The 14,187-nt window shown below is 41.0% G+C and overlaps 1 protein-coding gene across 2 annotated transcripts in view; it reads right to left on the bottom strand.

Annotated features, from left to right (window-relative positions):
- Nucleotides 1–14,187, bottom strand: part of LOC138958419 (solute carrier family 15 member 4-like) — a 49,194-nt gene that overhangs the window by 23,165 nt on the left and 11,842 nt on the right. For both annotated transcript variants that reach the window (XM_070329559.1, XM_070329560.1), the window contains exons 2-8: nucleotides 7,686–7,878; nucleotides 6,781–7,130; nucleotides 5,567–5,665; nucleotides 5,050–5,135; nucleotides 3,407–3,546; nucleotides 1,728–1,897; nucleotides 985–1,199 (exon numbers count right to left, since the gene is read on the bottom strand). In XM_070329559.1, coding sequence (XP_070185660.1) covers nucleotides 985–1,199; nucleotides 1,728–1,897; nucleotides 3,407–3,546; nucleotides 5,050–5,135; nucleotides 5,567–5,665; nucleotides 6,781–7,072 — 1,002 coding nt within the window. In that variant the 5' untranslated portion in view covers nucleotides 7,073–7,130; nucleotides 7,686–7,878. The remainder of the gene's footprint in view (nucleotides 1–984; nucleotides 1,200–1,727; nucleotides 1,898–3,406; nucleotides 3,547–5,049; nucleotides 5,136–5,566; nucleotides 5,666–6,780; nucleotides 7,131–7,685; nucleotides 7,879–14,187) is intronic.

Here is a 14,187-nt window from a genome sequence, read left to right on the forward strand (position 1 = left end):
AATGAGAGAGAGAGAAAGAGAGAGAGAGAAAGAGAGAGAGAGAGAGAGAGAGAGAGAGAGAGAGAGAGAGAGGAGAAGAGAGAGAGAGAGAGAGAGAGAGAGAGAGAGAGAGAGAGAGAGAGAGAGAGAGAGAGCAGACAGAGAGCAGACAGACAGAGGAACAGACATGCAACGTCGGGGAGAAAACATCACGCACCAAGCAGCTGACAGGGTACATTAGGGCATGCACTAAATACAAAATTGATAAAACACCAGAACTGATAACAAAACATCGAAAGCTGCAAAGAAAGACATACAATATAGATAAACGCCACAACTGTAGATAAAACTTCAAAACCTGCAAAGAAAGAAAGACAACAAAACAACAAAAATCAACATTTATCACTACTCCAACTTAATTGTACATCTACTTTGTTTACCTTTGTTGCTGTGGACGACTATTACTAAAACACGGCCGGGTGAATCGTATGTGGAGACCCAGAGACGTTATCCATGTCCCACTCCCGTGCAACCAAAGTGGCCCGTAAAAGACCTCGGTCATTATGCCAAATGTATGTGGCTGATTACAACTAAACTCGCACACACCTGGATAGCGCGACTCTTGTGGCTGCTAGCTTTCCACTGGGAGGAAGCGACCCGAAGATCCCAGCAAGGGGATAATAAAGTAAAAGTAAAGTATTACCGCAACGACGATGACAATAACGACGATGATAATAACGACGATGATAATAACGACGATGATAATAACGACGATGACAATAACGACGAAAACAACAGCGCCTTCGCTCTGAGGACCTGCTGCCGAACTGCAGAAGACTGCAGACTTCATGGCAGCCACCGACCTGAAGATATGACGGCCATGAATATCGAACACAGAAGAAGAGGACCACCCGCCTTCACAACCATGACCACCACAACCTGGGACCACTACCACCACCACCACCACCACCACCACCACCGCCACCACCCAAAGACCTGACCCACCTGAGAGTAGATCGCCCAGTACATGATGACAGTGAGGAAGACAGGGAGGACTCTCAGCACGGACTTCACGCTCTCCACAGTGGCGTCGTCGAAGGACCCCCCGTACTTGACTCTGGCCTTGTCGAAGATGCGGCGTTTCTCCCCCTGGGGGACCTGGTGTTTCTTGCCTGTCATCACCTGCCAGATCACCGCCATGCTCATCGATAGGACGCTACCTGTAAGGTGAAGTGTTTGGGGGTGGGGCGGGGGGGGGGAGGAGATGGGTGGTATGGTAAGAGTGTTATTAGTTTATTTTCACCTAAGTTGATTTTAAATAAGTTAAGCGTGTTATTAGTGAGTTTGTTTGATAAAGGGGTAAGGTCCTTCTAATAAGCTAACTAACTAAACTCACAACAAACCAGAGACATACATTCTATCTATACTAGTATATGTCTCTGCTACAAACTAACTAACACAATCAACAAGTCATCCAACCGAATTGTCCTGGTTGTGTGTGTGTGTGTGTGTGTGTGTGTGTGTGTGTGTGTGTGTGTGTGTGTGTGTGTGTGTGTGTGTGGTGTGTGTGTGTGTTTTATTTGTGCGTGTGTGTGTTGGTATGTGAGTGTGCGTGTGCGTGCGTGCGTGCGTGCGTGCGTGCGTGCGTGCGTGCGTGTGTGTGTATCTGTATCTGTATCTGTGTGTCTTTGTGTTTAACGAAACGAAAACGTACTAAATATATACGACAGACAGTCAACATTACTCACCTCCAGGTGGTTTCTCAACGTAAAAAGGTCTGGCGATGAGAAAGAGAATGATGGCGAGGATCATAGAGACGAGAGGAACGACGAAGCCCCAGCCAAAGCTGATGTTCTGTTGGATGTAGGCCACTGCTGAGTAGGCGATCAGCGATCCCACATTGATGAACCAGTAAAACCTGATGCCATGTAACAGACGATTGCAACGATGTACTATACAGTAAAGTCTATGGCGATGTAACAGACAATTGCAACGATGAATTGGTCAGTAAAACCTGCAGCCATGCAACAGACAGTTGCAACGATGAACAGACAATTGCAACAATGAACAGACAATTCCAATGATGATCTATACAGTCAAACCTGTAGTGATGTTACAGAAAATTGCAACGATGAACAGACAATTGCAACCATGAATCCAGTAAAACCTGTAGCGATGTAACAGACAATTGCAACGATGAACAGACAATTGCAACGAGGAACTGTTCAGTAAAATCTGCAATGCTGACACAATGACTATTACTAGCGTGAAGCTTTAAAACATGCAATGATGAACCAGCGGAACCTGAAACACTGAACTCATACATTTTTATTTATTTAGAGGAATCAGTGGGATTTGCAATGATAAAACGGTTCAAACCCTCAGTGATTAACTAGTGAATCCCGTAGAATAATGAATCATTGATGAATGTGTAACATCTGCAGTGTTTAACCAGTCCAACCTGCAAAAAAACAACCAAAGGACTTTGAACTAAGACAAAAATGCAACGATGATGAAGTCGAAGAAAGAAAAAGTAAGAAGCAATCATGAACCGGTAGCATATGCCACAGGAAACCGGATGGACAGATAATGTGCAAGAAATGAACAGAGGACTGTACAAAACTAAAACCAATGTCTCTCGTGCCAGCAAAATCATATTACCATATTGTCGTAGCGTGTTTCTTGTCAAAAAACAAAAACAAAACTAGACATTTTTGTTTCTGGGACGTTTGATTATAGACAAAACGAACCAATCGCATGTTCGTCGACATAACATGTGTAGTGGACAAACAGACAAATCACGATAAGACAATCAAACGAACACGAACCTAGCTCGGTGAGGCGACTCCTCAATACCTTGATGGTGCGAGTCGAGGACGAAAGCAGAGAGATTTATGGTCGTAAAGCCTGATATTAATTCTTTCTTTTCTTTATTTGGTGTTTAACGTCGTTTTCAACTGATATTAATTGAGCAAAGTAGACTTCGCGAAGACGGCTTCACAAAGCTCGCTACATGGAGCTTTGGCACTACATTGTTTTGTAAAGAGACTTCGCGAAATCTTCGCGAATTCAACTTCGGGCTCGATTAATGACAAACGACGTCAACTGACCAAACCAAGACTTCTCTTCTTGACCCTGAATTCAAAAGTGACATCTCTGACGTTATAATTATTTGAGAAAAGATAGAGAAGATGTCATATTGCGAAGTATCACGTCCGTAAAACATTTTGTCACATCCCCCAAGAACTGACAAAGAATTTCGAAAAAGAAATCTGTCTTGGTTACATCGTCATATCAGCAGAATAAAATCAATCGTAAGGTCACCGCTAAGGCTGTGCATGTTTCGGAGTCGGATCTCATTAAGGAAGGCCTCAAAGACAAAATGCAACGTGCAAAATGCGAGGTGAGCAATGGGAGGGAAGCTTACCAGTTGAAGAAGGACTTGATGGCAGCCTCGCCCTGTTCCTCCAGCTGCTGAGCCCCGAACGGTCCCACGTTGGCCTTGATCCCCCCCGTTCCCATGGCGATGAACACCAACGAGGACAGGAACAGCGACCTCCGGGTATCCTAGTGTGTGTGACAGTGAAGTGGTAGAAGTAGTAGTTCTAGTAGCAGTAGCAGGGGAAGGGCTCCTAATATGGACCACTTTTTGTTTCATGCTAATAACTAGCTTGTTTTCTTGCAAAGGAGTTTCATTTTGTGTTTGGTAGTGCTTCTCTCTTAGGTTAACCGTGAGGCCTAATCAGAGTGAAATCGCTCTGACAGATATTCAGCCAAAATTAAATACAGAAAAAATCACAAAAGGTCCATATTAGAAGCCTGGGCGCCTAATATGGACCAGTGAAGCGGCCTTCACGAATCACTGTAAAAAGCCCCCTAAACTTCAAAATAACATGATACAACTTAGTGTACAAGTCAGACTAATTAAAATATGCTTTAGATTTATCTGTTTCGGGATGATGAGAGCATTATTTGAAGCACACAGGGAAACTAAAGAAGCTTATCAAAAACAGAGTGAAAATAAGTGAAATTATCAACTTCCACGAAAAGAAGACTTTTTGTTATATTTTTTTTAAATCTCGAGGGCTAGTTATAGGTTATTTTCAGCAAGCTTTTTACTGAATTAATGAAAATAGCCTTTAGCTTTTATTTTCTTAGATTTGTTGAAGGTGGTCCATATTAGGGGACTCGCACATACTTTGAAATTTTGCTATTATTTTTTGTTTGCAGTAGAAACTCGGGGTCAACACTGCTAAAATGTAACAAATACGGTCTTAGCTGTCATATGTAGCAGTTTTTGTGTGATAAAAGCTTTGGCTGTGGACAGAAACGAGTCCGTTTTAGGCGGCAAATTTAGAGTGAACGCTGCCAAAAGTGAAAACTGTTTTGACATGTGCAAGTTATCCAGAGAGGGTAAATACAGCAAATAAAACTTTTTTGAGCGCTCTAGCGCCGTTAGTTTGTCAGAACAGGAGGTGGTCCATATTAGGAGCCGGTCCATATTAGGAGCCCTTCCCCTAGTAGTACAGTAAAACCTCCCACTAACGACCTTAAATGATTTTTCTGGATATGTTCAAGGTCGTTAGTGGGAGGTTTTACGGTAGTAGTAGTAGTAGTAGTAGTAGTAGTAGTCGTAGTAGAAGAAGAAGTAGTAGTAGTAGTAAGCCTAGTAGTGAAAGAAACAGCAGTAGTATTGTAAGAAGTACCGGTAGTAGTAGTGGTAGTGGTGGTTGGAAGGGTAACAGCAGTTGTACATGTAGAAGTAGCAGCTGCAACATGCAGACATGTCGCTGCCGCTGCTGCTTCTACTGCTGCTGCTGCGGCGGCTGGTGCTGCTAATGATGATGATAATAACGATGATGACGATGATGACGACGCCAACGATGATTATGACGACGATGATGATGATGATGATGATGATGATGATGATGATGATGATGATGATGATGATGATGATGATGATGATGATGATGATTGTTCAAAGCTGGTTGCCTCGTAGGATATGAATGATACGAGCCTCCAGTCTCGTACCTAGTGTTTTTGATAGGATATAGTGTCGGTGGAGCTCACCACAGAGATATCGTAGTAAGACCCGTCCTCGCTTTCACCGAAAACACTGCTGTAGCCAAACGCAGACAGCGGGAGTAACACCAGACCTGGATAGAATACGTGTACTTTTAAGAGAGAGAGAGAGAGAGAGAGAGAGAGAGAGAGAGAGAGAGAGAGAGAGAGAGAGAGAGAGAGAGAGAGGCCTTTCGATATAAAATGGGGAGATAATGACCAGCATTCATCCCAGGGCACCACCCCCCCTTCGACCCCCCCCCCACACACACACACATACCCCACACACACACACACAGTTCATCTCCCCACTCACCATTATAATTATCTGATGTTTTATGATTCCTCACGTTTGATGCTCTGTATTTATATTTTTCGTTTGTATATTTTCATTTCGTTTCACACCTCTTCATATGGGGCTATGGCCTGAATGAATAAACTACCACCAATCCTTCCCAAGCCACCACCAACACCACCCCCATGCCATTTCCTAGATCGGATCATGGCCCCCGCTAGTGTCACTCACCAAGGACATAGATCAAGGCGCAGGCTATGATGGTCCGAAACTTGCCGGCCCAGGCGTCCGAGATGACCCCTCCGATGACAGGCATGAGGTACACCACGCCTGCAACAACATAAGATAAGATAAGATAAGAACACTTTTATTCAAACAAGGAAAATTTTCTTTTGGCACCACATCGCATTTATGATTATATATTATTATATTTCATATATTATGAAACCAGCTAGTAGTTACCTGGGCCAGGGTGCACGAGAAAGTTACCAACTGGTTGGGAGCCAGCCGCGGGGTTGGATTGGTTGAAATTGAGATTTGTTGTGATTTCAACGAATCAGACCCCGTGGTTTAAGGTTTCTCTCCCGTTTGGGTGACACCGACTTTCGGTTCGTGCACCCCAGCCCTGTTGTCCGTTGTGAAAGAATTTCATGCCAATCGAATATTCCAGTGAACTTGTTGATTGCAAGCTTCAACAAATCTACAACTTTTCAAGTAACGAATCTGAACACCAAAACTGTGGAGTATGCCTACCTGAGCTGTGAATGTGATCGTACAATGAAAGATCAATAATTTAGGTTTATCCTAATAAATTCAAAGTGTTAGTTCTCGCCTCAAAGGCACAATTTGTAGTCGCTAGTGGGACTCTCTAGTAAGACACTTTTGATGTTCACAAGCGATCAAACCAATTGTCTTATTAGATTATGAACAAACATTCAACTACAAATCCTTGCAATAAATCTAATAGTATTAAACCTTCTAATAATACGAGAATTTATAACGCGCACATATCTCACCACAAGGCGACTCAAGGCGCACTCATACACATTCTTTCGCATTAACAACTCATGCACACTCATATACACTTACGCATAAATTACATAAAGATGACAAGGCAACAACACAAACAGAGACACGGCCTTCTGTGACAAACCAAAGCCGGGATTGTTTTCTGATTTGAGACACAACTCTTTAATTGATACCATATCCATCAGAGTTTACACACTTGGCCATCAGAGTTTACACACTTGGCCATCAGAGTTTACACACTTGGCCATCAGAGTTTACACACTTGGCCATCAGAGTTTACACACTTGGCCATCAGAGTTTACACACTTGGCCATCAGAGTTTACACACTTGGCCATCAGAGTTTACACACTTGGCCATCAGAGTTTACACACTTGGCACAAGCAGCCCGCCATACACAAAACAAACCAACACTGACCTGTGAAGATGTTGGCGATGTTTGCAGCATCTGTGGAGGTGAACTTCAAGACACTTGTTCCGTACAGCACAATGTTGGCTACCACGCTGTAGTACGTCAGTCGCTCGCACATCTCCGTCACCAGGATGCAAATAACCACCACCAGCTTCTTTTTCGTCATCGGGATCTTGGTGACCTCACCGTCACCTTTGACGTCACTCGCGCCGTTGGCGACCTTCTCGTCGTGTAGGAAGACCTCATCGTTGGCGACGAAACCGGGGTTGTCCACCTCCTTAGGGTCCTTGTCCCTCATGGTTGATCAGTTTGGACAAGTTTTGAGATGGAGGCTGCGGTTGGTGCAGTTAAATATGCTGTGGTTTGGGGAACAAGACATCTGAATGAGTCTGAATCATCGTTTTTGTTATTTTCGTTTCAAATTGGTGTACTTAAACTCAGTCCTGAGAAGTGTACGTTGAGGTCCAAGTGAATATTAAAAATATTAGTCGCGTCGACGTTAGAGGATTTACACAGGGAATGAAGCAGAGGGGTGAATAATATCCAATAGCTTTACAGAACAAGGCCAGTAGAATGTCAAACAGTATTGCATATCGCTCGCACGAGTCGTTCCGGATGCAAAAAAATAAACCAGCAAACAAAATGCCAAGAACTACATGTATGGAAACAAAAGAAGAAGAAACAACAACAACTACTTAAACAACAAACACACAGACATATAGGCACAGACAGACAGAGCGACACACACACACACACACACACACACACACACACACACACACACACACACACACACACACACACGTAAACATACACGTACACACACACACACACACACACACACACACACACACACACACGCGCACACACACACACACACACACATACACAAGTTTATACTCTTGACAAACCTTCACAGAACTGTCCCAGAAGGTTGGGCCTTTTGCGACACCAGAAGGTTTGACCTTTTGCGACTCCAGAAAGTTTGACCTTTTGCGACTCCAGAAAAGTTGACCTTTTGCGACACCAGAATCCTGGACCTTTTGCGACAGCAGCCAGCCAGAGTGTTATAGTAGAGTGATACTTGGATAAATCGCATCACTCCTGAAAACATCATCAATAACAAGTGCAGGTGTAGACACATTCAGTCATTTCGACGTTGCCAAAGTACATCACAAAGATAACAAGTCGCGTAAGGCGAAAATACAACATTTAGTCAAGTAGCTGTCGAACTCACAGAATGAAACTGAACGCAATGCAACGCAGCAAGACCGTATACTCGTACTCGTAGCATCGTCAGTCCACCGCTCAGGCAAAGGCAGTGAAATTGACAAGATTAAGAGCGGGGTAGTAGTTGCGCTTAGAAGGATATCACGCTTTTCTGTACCTCTCTTCGTTTTAACTTTCTGAGCGTGTTTTTAATCCAAACATAGCATATCTATATGTTTTTGGAATCAGGAACCGACAAGAAATAAGATGAAAGTGTTTTTAAATTGATTTCGACAATTTAATTTTGATAATAATTTTTATATATTTAATTTTCAGAGCTTGTTTTTAATCCAAATGTAACATATTTATATGTTTTTGGAATCAGAAAATGATGGAAAATAAGATGAACATAAATTTGAATCGTTTTATACATTTTTTGTTTTTTTTTACAATTTTCCGATTTTTAATGACCAAAGTCATTAATTAATTTTTAAGCCACCAAGCTGAAATGCAATACCGAAGTCCGGGCTTCGTCGAAGATTACTTGACCAAAATTTCAACCAATTTGGTTGAAAAATGAGAGCGTGACAGTGCCGCCTCAACTTTCACGAAAAGCCGGATATGACGTCATCAAAGACATTTATCAACAAAATGAAAAAAACATATGGGGATTTCATACCCAGAAACTCTCATGTCAAATTTCATAAAGATCGGTCCAGTAGTTTAGTCTGAATCGCTCTACACACACACACAGACAGACAGACAGACAGACAGACAGACAGACACACACACACACACACACACACACACACACACACACACACACACACACACACACACACACACACGCACGCACATACACCACGACCCTCGTTTCGATTCCCCCTCTATGTTAAAACATTTAGTCAAAACTTGACTAACTTGACTAAATGTAAAAAGATCCTAGGAAGGAAACGTCTCTCTCTCTCTCTCTCTCTCTCTCTCTCTCTCTCTCTCTCTCTCTCTCTCTCTCTCTCTCTCTCTTTCTATCTGTCACTGTCTCTGATTATCTGTCTGTCTGTATCTCTCTCTTTCTCTCTCTCTCTCTCTCTCTCTCTCTCTCGCTCTCTCTCTCTCTCACTCTCTCCTTCTCTCTCTCTCTCTCTCTCTCTCTCTCTCTCTCTCGCTCTCTCTCACTCTCGATCTCGCTCTCGTCCTCCCTCCCACCCCCCACCCCCTCACCCCCCCCCCCCCCCCCCCCCCCCCCCCCCCCGCCCCCCCGCCAGGCCCTGCGTTCCTCGGTAGTGCCACTCGCGTGTAATACATTTTGGGAGCGAATTTCACATAAGATGCCAATGAAACTTGGGTGTGCATCAGACCTTTGCACCTTTCATAGTTGTGTTGTGATGACATACACTGACACTGTATCAGATAGAAGTCTCCCACATACTTCTTATTATTGTTCATATGTAGTTCTCTTTTTTAGATTCACCGACTTTTGTTTTCTACAGTTCATAGGGACACAAGATATCAAAGGTAAACGTGCACATACTCTCTGTATGCGGAAGTTGCCGTTGTCTGTTATCATTGAAAAGACATTCAAAGAAAGAAACAAGTCGCGTAAGGCGAAAATACAATATTTAGTCAAGTAGCTGTCGAACTCACAGAATGAAACTGAACGCAATGCCATTTTACTCGTAGCATCGTCAGGCCACCGCTCATGGCAAAGGCAGTGAAATTGACAAGAAGAGCGGGGTAGTAGTTGCGCTAAGAAGGATAGCACGCTTTTCTGTACCTCTCTTTTTATATTTAGTCAAGTTTTGACTAAATATTTTAACATCGAGGGGGAATCGAAACGAGGGTCGTGGTGTATGTGTGTGTGTGTGTGTGTGCGTGCGTGCGTGTAGAGCGATTCAGACCAAACTACTGGGCCGATCTTTATGAAATTTTACATGAGAGTTCCTGGGATTGATATCCCCGAACGTTTTTTTCCTTTTTTCGATAAATGTCTTTGATGACGTCATATCCGGCTTTTCGTGAAAGTTGAGGCGGCACTGTCACGCCCTCATTTTTCAACCAAATTGGTTGAAATTTTGGTCAAGTAATCTTCGACGAAGCCCGGGGTTCGGTATTGCATTTCAGCTTGGTGGCTTAAAAATTAATTAATGACTTTGGTCATTAAAAATCGGAAAATTGTAAAAAAAAATAAAAATTTATAAAACGTTCCAAATTTACGTTTATCTTATTTTCCATCATTTGCTGATTCCAAAAACATATAAATATGTTATATTCGGATTAAAAACAAGCTCTGAAAATTAAATATATAAAAATTATTATCAAAATTAAATTGTCGAAATCAATTTAAAAACACTTTCATCTTATTCCTTGTCGGTTCCTGATTCCAAAAACATATAGATATGATATGTTTGGATTAAAAACACGCTCAGAAAGTTCAAACGAAGAGAGGTACAGAAAAGCGTGCTATCCTTCTTAGCGCAACGAATACCCCGCTCTTCTTGTCAATTCCACGGGCACTGCCTTTGCCACGGGCGGTGGAGTGACGATGCTACGAGTATACGGTCTTGCTGCGTTGCGTTGCGTTCAGTTTCATTCTGTGAGTTCGACAGCTACTTGACTAAATATTGTATTTTCGCCTTACGCGACTTGTTTTTAACTTTCTGAGCGTGTTTTTAATCCAAACATATCATATCTATATGTTTTTGGAATCAGGAACCGACAAGGAATAAGATGAAAGTGTTTTTAAATTGATTTGGACAATTTAATTTTGATAATAATTTTTATATATTTAATTTTCAGAGCTTGTTTTTAATCCGAATATAACATATTTATATGTTTTTGGAATCAGCAAATGATGGAGAATAAGATAAACGTAAATTTGGAGCGTTTTATAAATTTTTATTTTTTTTTACAATTTTCCGATTTTTAATGACCAAAGTCATTAATTAATTTTTAAGCCACCAAGCTGAAATGCAATACCGAACCCCAGGCTTCGTCGAAGATTACTTGACCAAAATTTGAACCAATTTGGTTGAAAAATGAGGGCGTGACAGTGCCGCCTCAACTTTCACGAAAAGCCGGATATGACGTCATCAAAGACATTTATCAAAAAAATGAAAAAAACGTTCGGGGATTTCATACCCAGGAACTCTCATGTCAAATTTCATAAAGATCGGTCCAATAGTTTAGTCTGAATCGCTCTACACACACACACAGACAGACAGACACACACACACACACACGCACATACACACACACATACACACACACGCACACACATGTGAACAGCTCAGATCATGGGTCAATGAAGTGTTGCACAGACGTCAAAAACAAAGTACAAGATATTGCACTGTAAGTGGTACCACGCTGTTGCTTAGTGTCTGTAGGAAGCTACACGGTGAAAATAGAAAAAAGAAAAACACGATTCTTGACTTTGATGGGCTTTTTCTGCTCGTAAACACACATTCTTCTGCTCATCACAGCATGCCCCATTATTGAGTTTAAAACACCAATTAAATTTGTTTTGAATAAAACTCACAATTTTACAATAAGAATTTAGAGACCTGAATCAATTAGGTATATCATACTTAGTTTGACTTTTGCAAAACTAAGTAATTACACATTTAATTGAATCAGTCAGACAGACGGAGACATAGAGAGACAGACAGAGGGCAAACAGAAATCTGAGAAAGAAACCCCTTTAAAAATGTTACCATGTTTGAAATGAAACATCGCAAGGTGAAGCCATAATTCATCACCTTTCAGTATGACGTCATGAGCGTGTTCCACACTTGAAATGACGTGTTTTTATCATGTTGTCAGCTGCACGGAGCTTGGAAGTATAATTTCCATTCAACGATCCGAGTTTGTTAAGTTTTAGCCTATTTTCAACGTCAAACACCATGAAACTATATATATTTGGAATCAGAAAATGGTAAGGAATAGATAGAAGTTGTTTTTAAGTGTCTTTTTTCATAAATAAAGATAGTGGTTATTTATCGGTTTTCTTCATTTTTAAGCATAATTATCAATACAAAACAACAAAACTATATAGTTTTAGATACAGGACGCAATAGGGAATACACTAATATAAATTTTTTGTTTCAAATATTAGTTTTTAAAAATTTGAAAAAATGACATATTTCGAACAAACATTTCAATAACAAAACTTTAAGTGACCAAACTGAAATGCAATCCCATAATCCGGCCTAGATCTGAGATTGTGTGGTAAGAAATTCGATCAAATTGATGAAAAACTGTAACTGTGAAAGTGCTGCCTCGACCTTTTGGCAAACGGTAAAATATGACGTCATCAAACTGTCCTATCAATAAACGGAAAAACCTTCTATGAGAAAATCCAGTCAAAAATATCCATATCAAATTTCATAAAGATCCACTCCGTAGTTTTTGAGATATGATCTGCAGTGTGAAAAAACGCCCATAACGCCCAAAACGCAAACTCATTTGTCATGATTTGGTCGTGTTCTGCTGATACTATAATGTTTTTCTTTCCTAAAACACACTATAATAGTAGCCTTTCCCAATGTCTATGCTAAAACTGACTTGTCTGTGTTGTCAATGATTTTGCCACAGTGTGAGAACACAATCTCACGCCCATAACGCTATGACACGAAAACTCATTTGGTCGTGTTCTGCCGATACTGTAATGTTTTTCTTTCTTAAAACACACTATAATAGTAGCCCTTTCCAAATGCAATGCTAAAAATGACTGGTCTGTGTTGTCAATGATTTTCTGCGAGAATGCGATCTATCTGTTTGTAGCAAAGACCGTGTGACACGAAAGTTATGAGCGGAAGACAAATCTGCTGAGTGCAATTACGTTTCAGAAGATAGTTGGTTAAAACAGTTTATCACTCAGACACGCAAAGGAACACTATAACTTTATTATTCAGGCCATATTTGCTTTCCTTTGTCATGTATGAAAGTACTGGCCTTGGTTGAAGAAAGTGACCTGTCGCTGTGCAACAAATTTGTCGCCATTTTCCGCCGTGTTTTGTAAATAAAACGTGTTTACTACCCACACATACAAAACGATGCTGTTGGTTCTTTTTATTTTCTTATTGTTTGATTCATGCTTAGCAGTTTAGTATGCTTTGTTTTCTTCTCAATTCAATGGATGGCTATAAAATAAGCATTTAAATGTGAAGGTGTTAAAATTACCCATGATCTGAGCTGTTCACACATACACCACGACCCTCGTCTCGATTCCCCCCTCTACGTTAAAACATTTAGTCAAAACTTGACTAAATATAAACAAGTCGCGTAAGGCGAAAATACAACATTTAGTCAAGTAGCTGTCGAACTCACAGAATGAAACTGAACGCAATGCAACGCAGCAAGACCGTATACTCGTAGCATCGTCAGTCCACCGCTCACGGCACAGGCAGTGAAATTGACAAGAAGAGCGGGGTAGTAGTTGCGCTGGGAAGGATAGCACGCTTTTCTGTACCTCTCTTCGTTTTAACTTTCTGAGCGTGTTTTTAATCCAAACATATCATATCTATATGTTTTTGGAATCAGGAACCGACAAGGAATAAGATGAAAGTGTTTTTAAATTGATTTCGACAATTTAATTTTGATCATAATTTTGATATATTTAATTTTCAGAGCTTGTTGTTAATCCAAATATAACATATTTATATGTTATTGGAATCAGCAAATGATGGAGAATAAGATGAACGTAAATTTGGATCGTTTTATAAAAAAAATAATTTTTTTACAATTTTCAGATTTTTAATGACCAAACTCACTCATTAGTTTTTAAGCCACCAAGCTGAAATGCAATACCAAACTCCGGCCTTTGTCGAAGATTACTTGACCAAAATTTCAACCAATTTGGTTGAAAAATGAGAGCGTGACAGTGCCGCCTCAACTTTCACGAAACGCCGGATATGACGTCATCAAAGACATTTATCAAAAAAATGAAAAAAACGTAAGGGGATTTCATACCCAGGAACTCTCATGTCAAATTTCATAAAGATCGGTCCAGTAGTTTAGTCTGAATCGTTCTACACACACACACAGACAGACAGACAGACAGACACACACACACACACACACACACACACACACACACACACACACACACACACACACACACACACACATACACCACGACCCTCGTCTCGATTCCCCCCTCTACGTTAAAATATTTAGTCAAAACTTGACTAAATATAAAAGAAGAAA

The sequence above is a fragment of the Littorina saxatilis genome, linkage group LG2 (assembly GCF_037325665.1).
Source record: "Littorina saxatilis isolate snail1 linkage group LG2, US_GU_Lsax_2.0, whole genome shotgun sequence".
NCBI lineage: Eukaryota > Metazoa > Mollusca > Gastropoda > Littorinimorpha > Littorinidae > Littorina > Littorina saxatilis.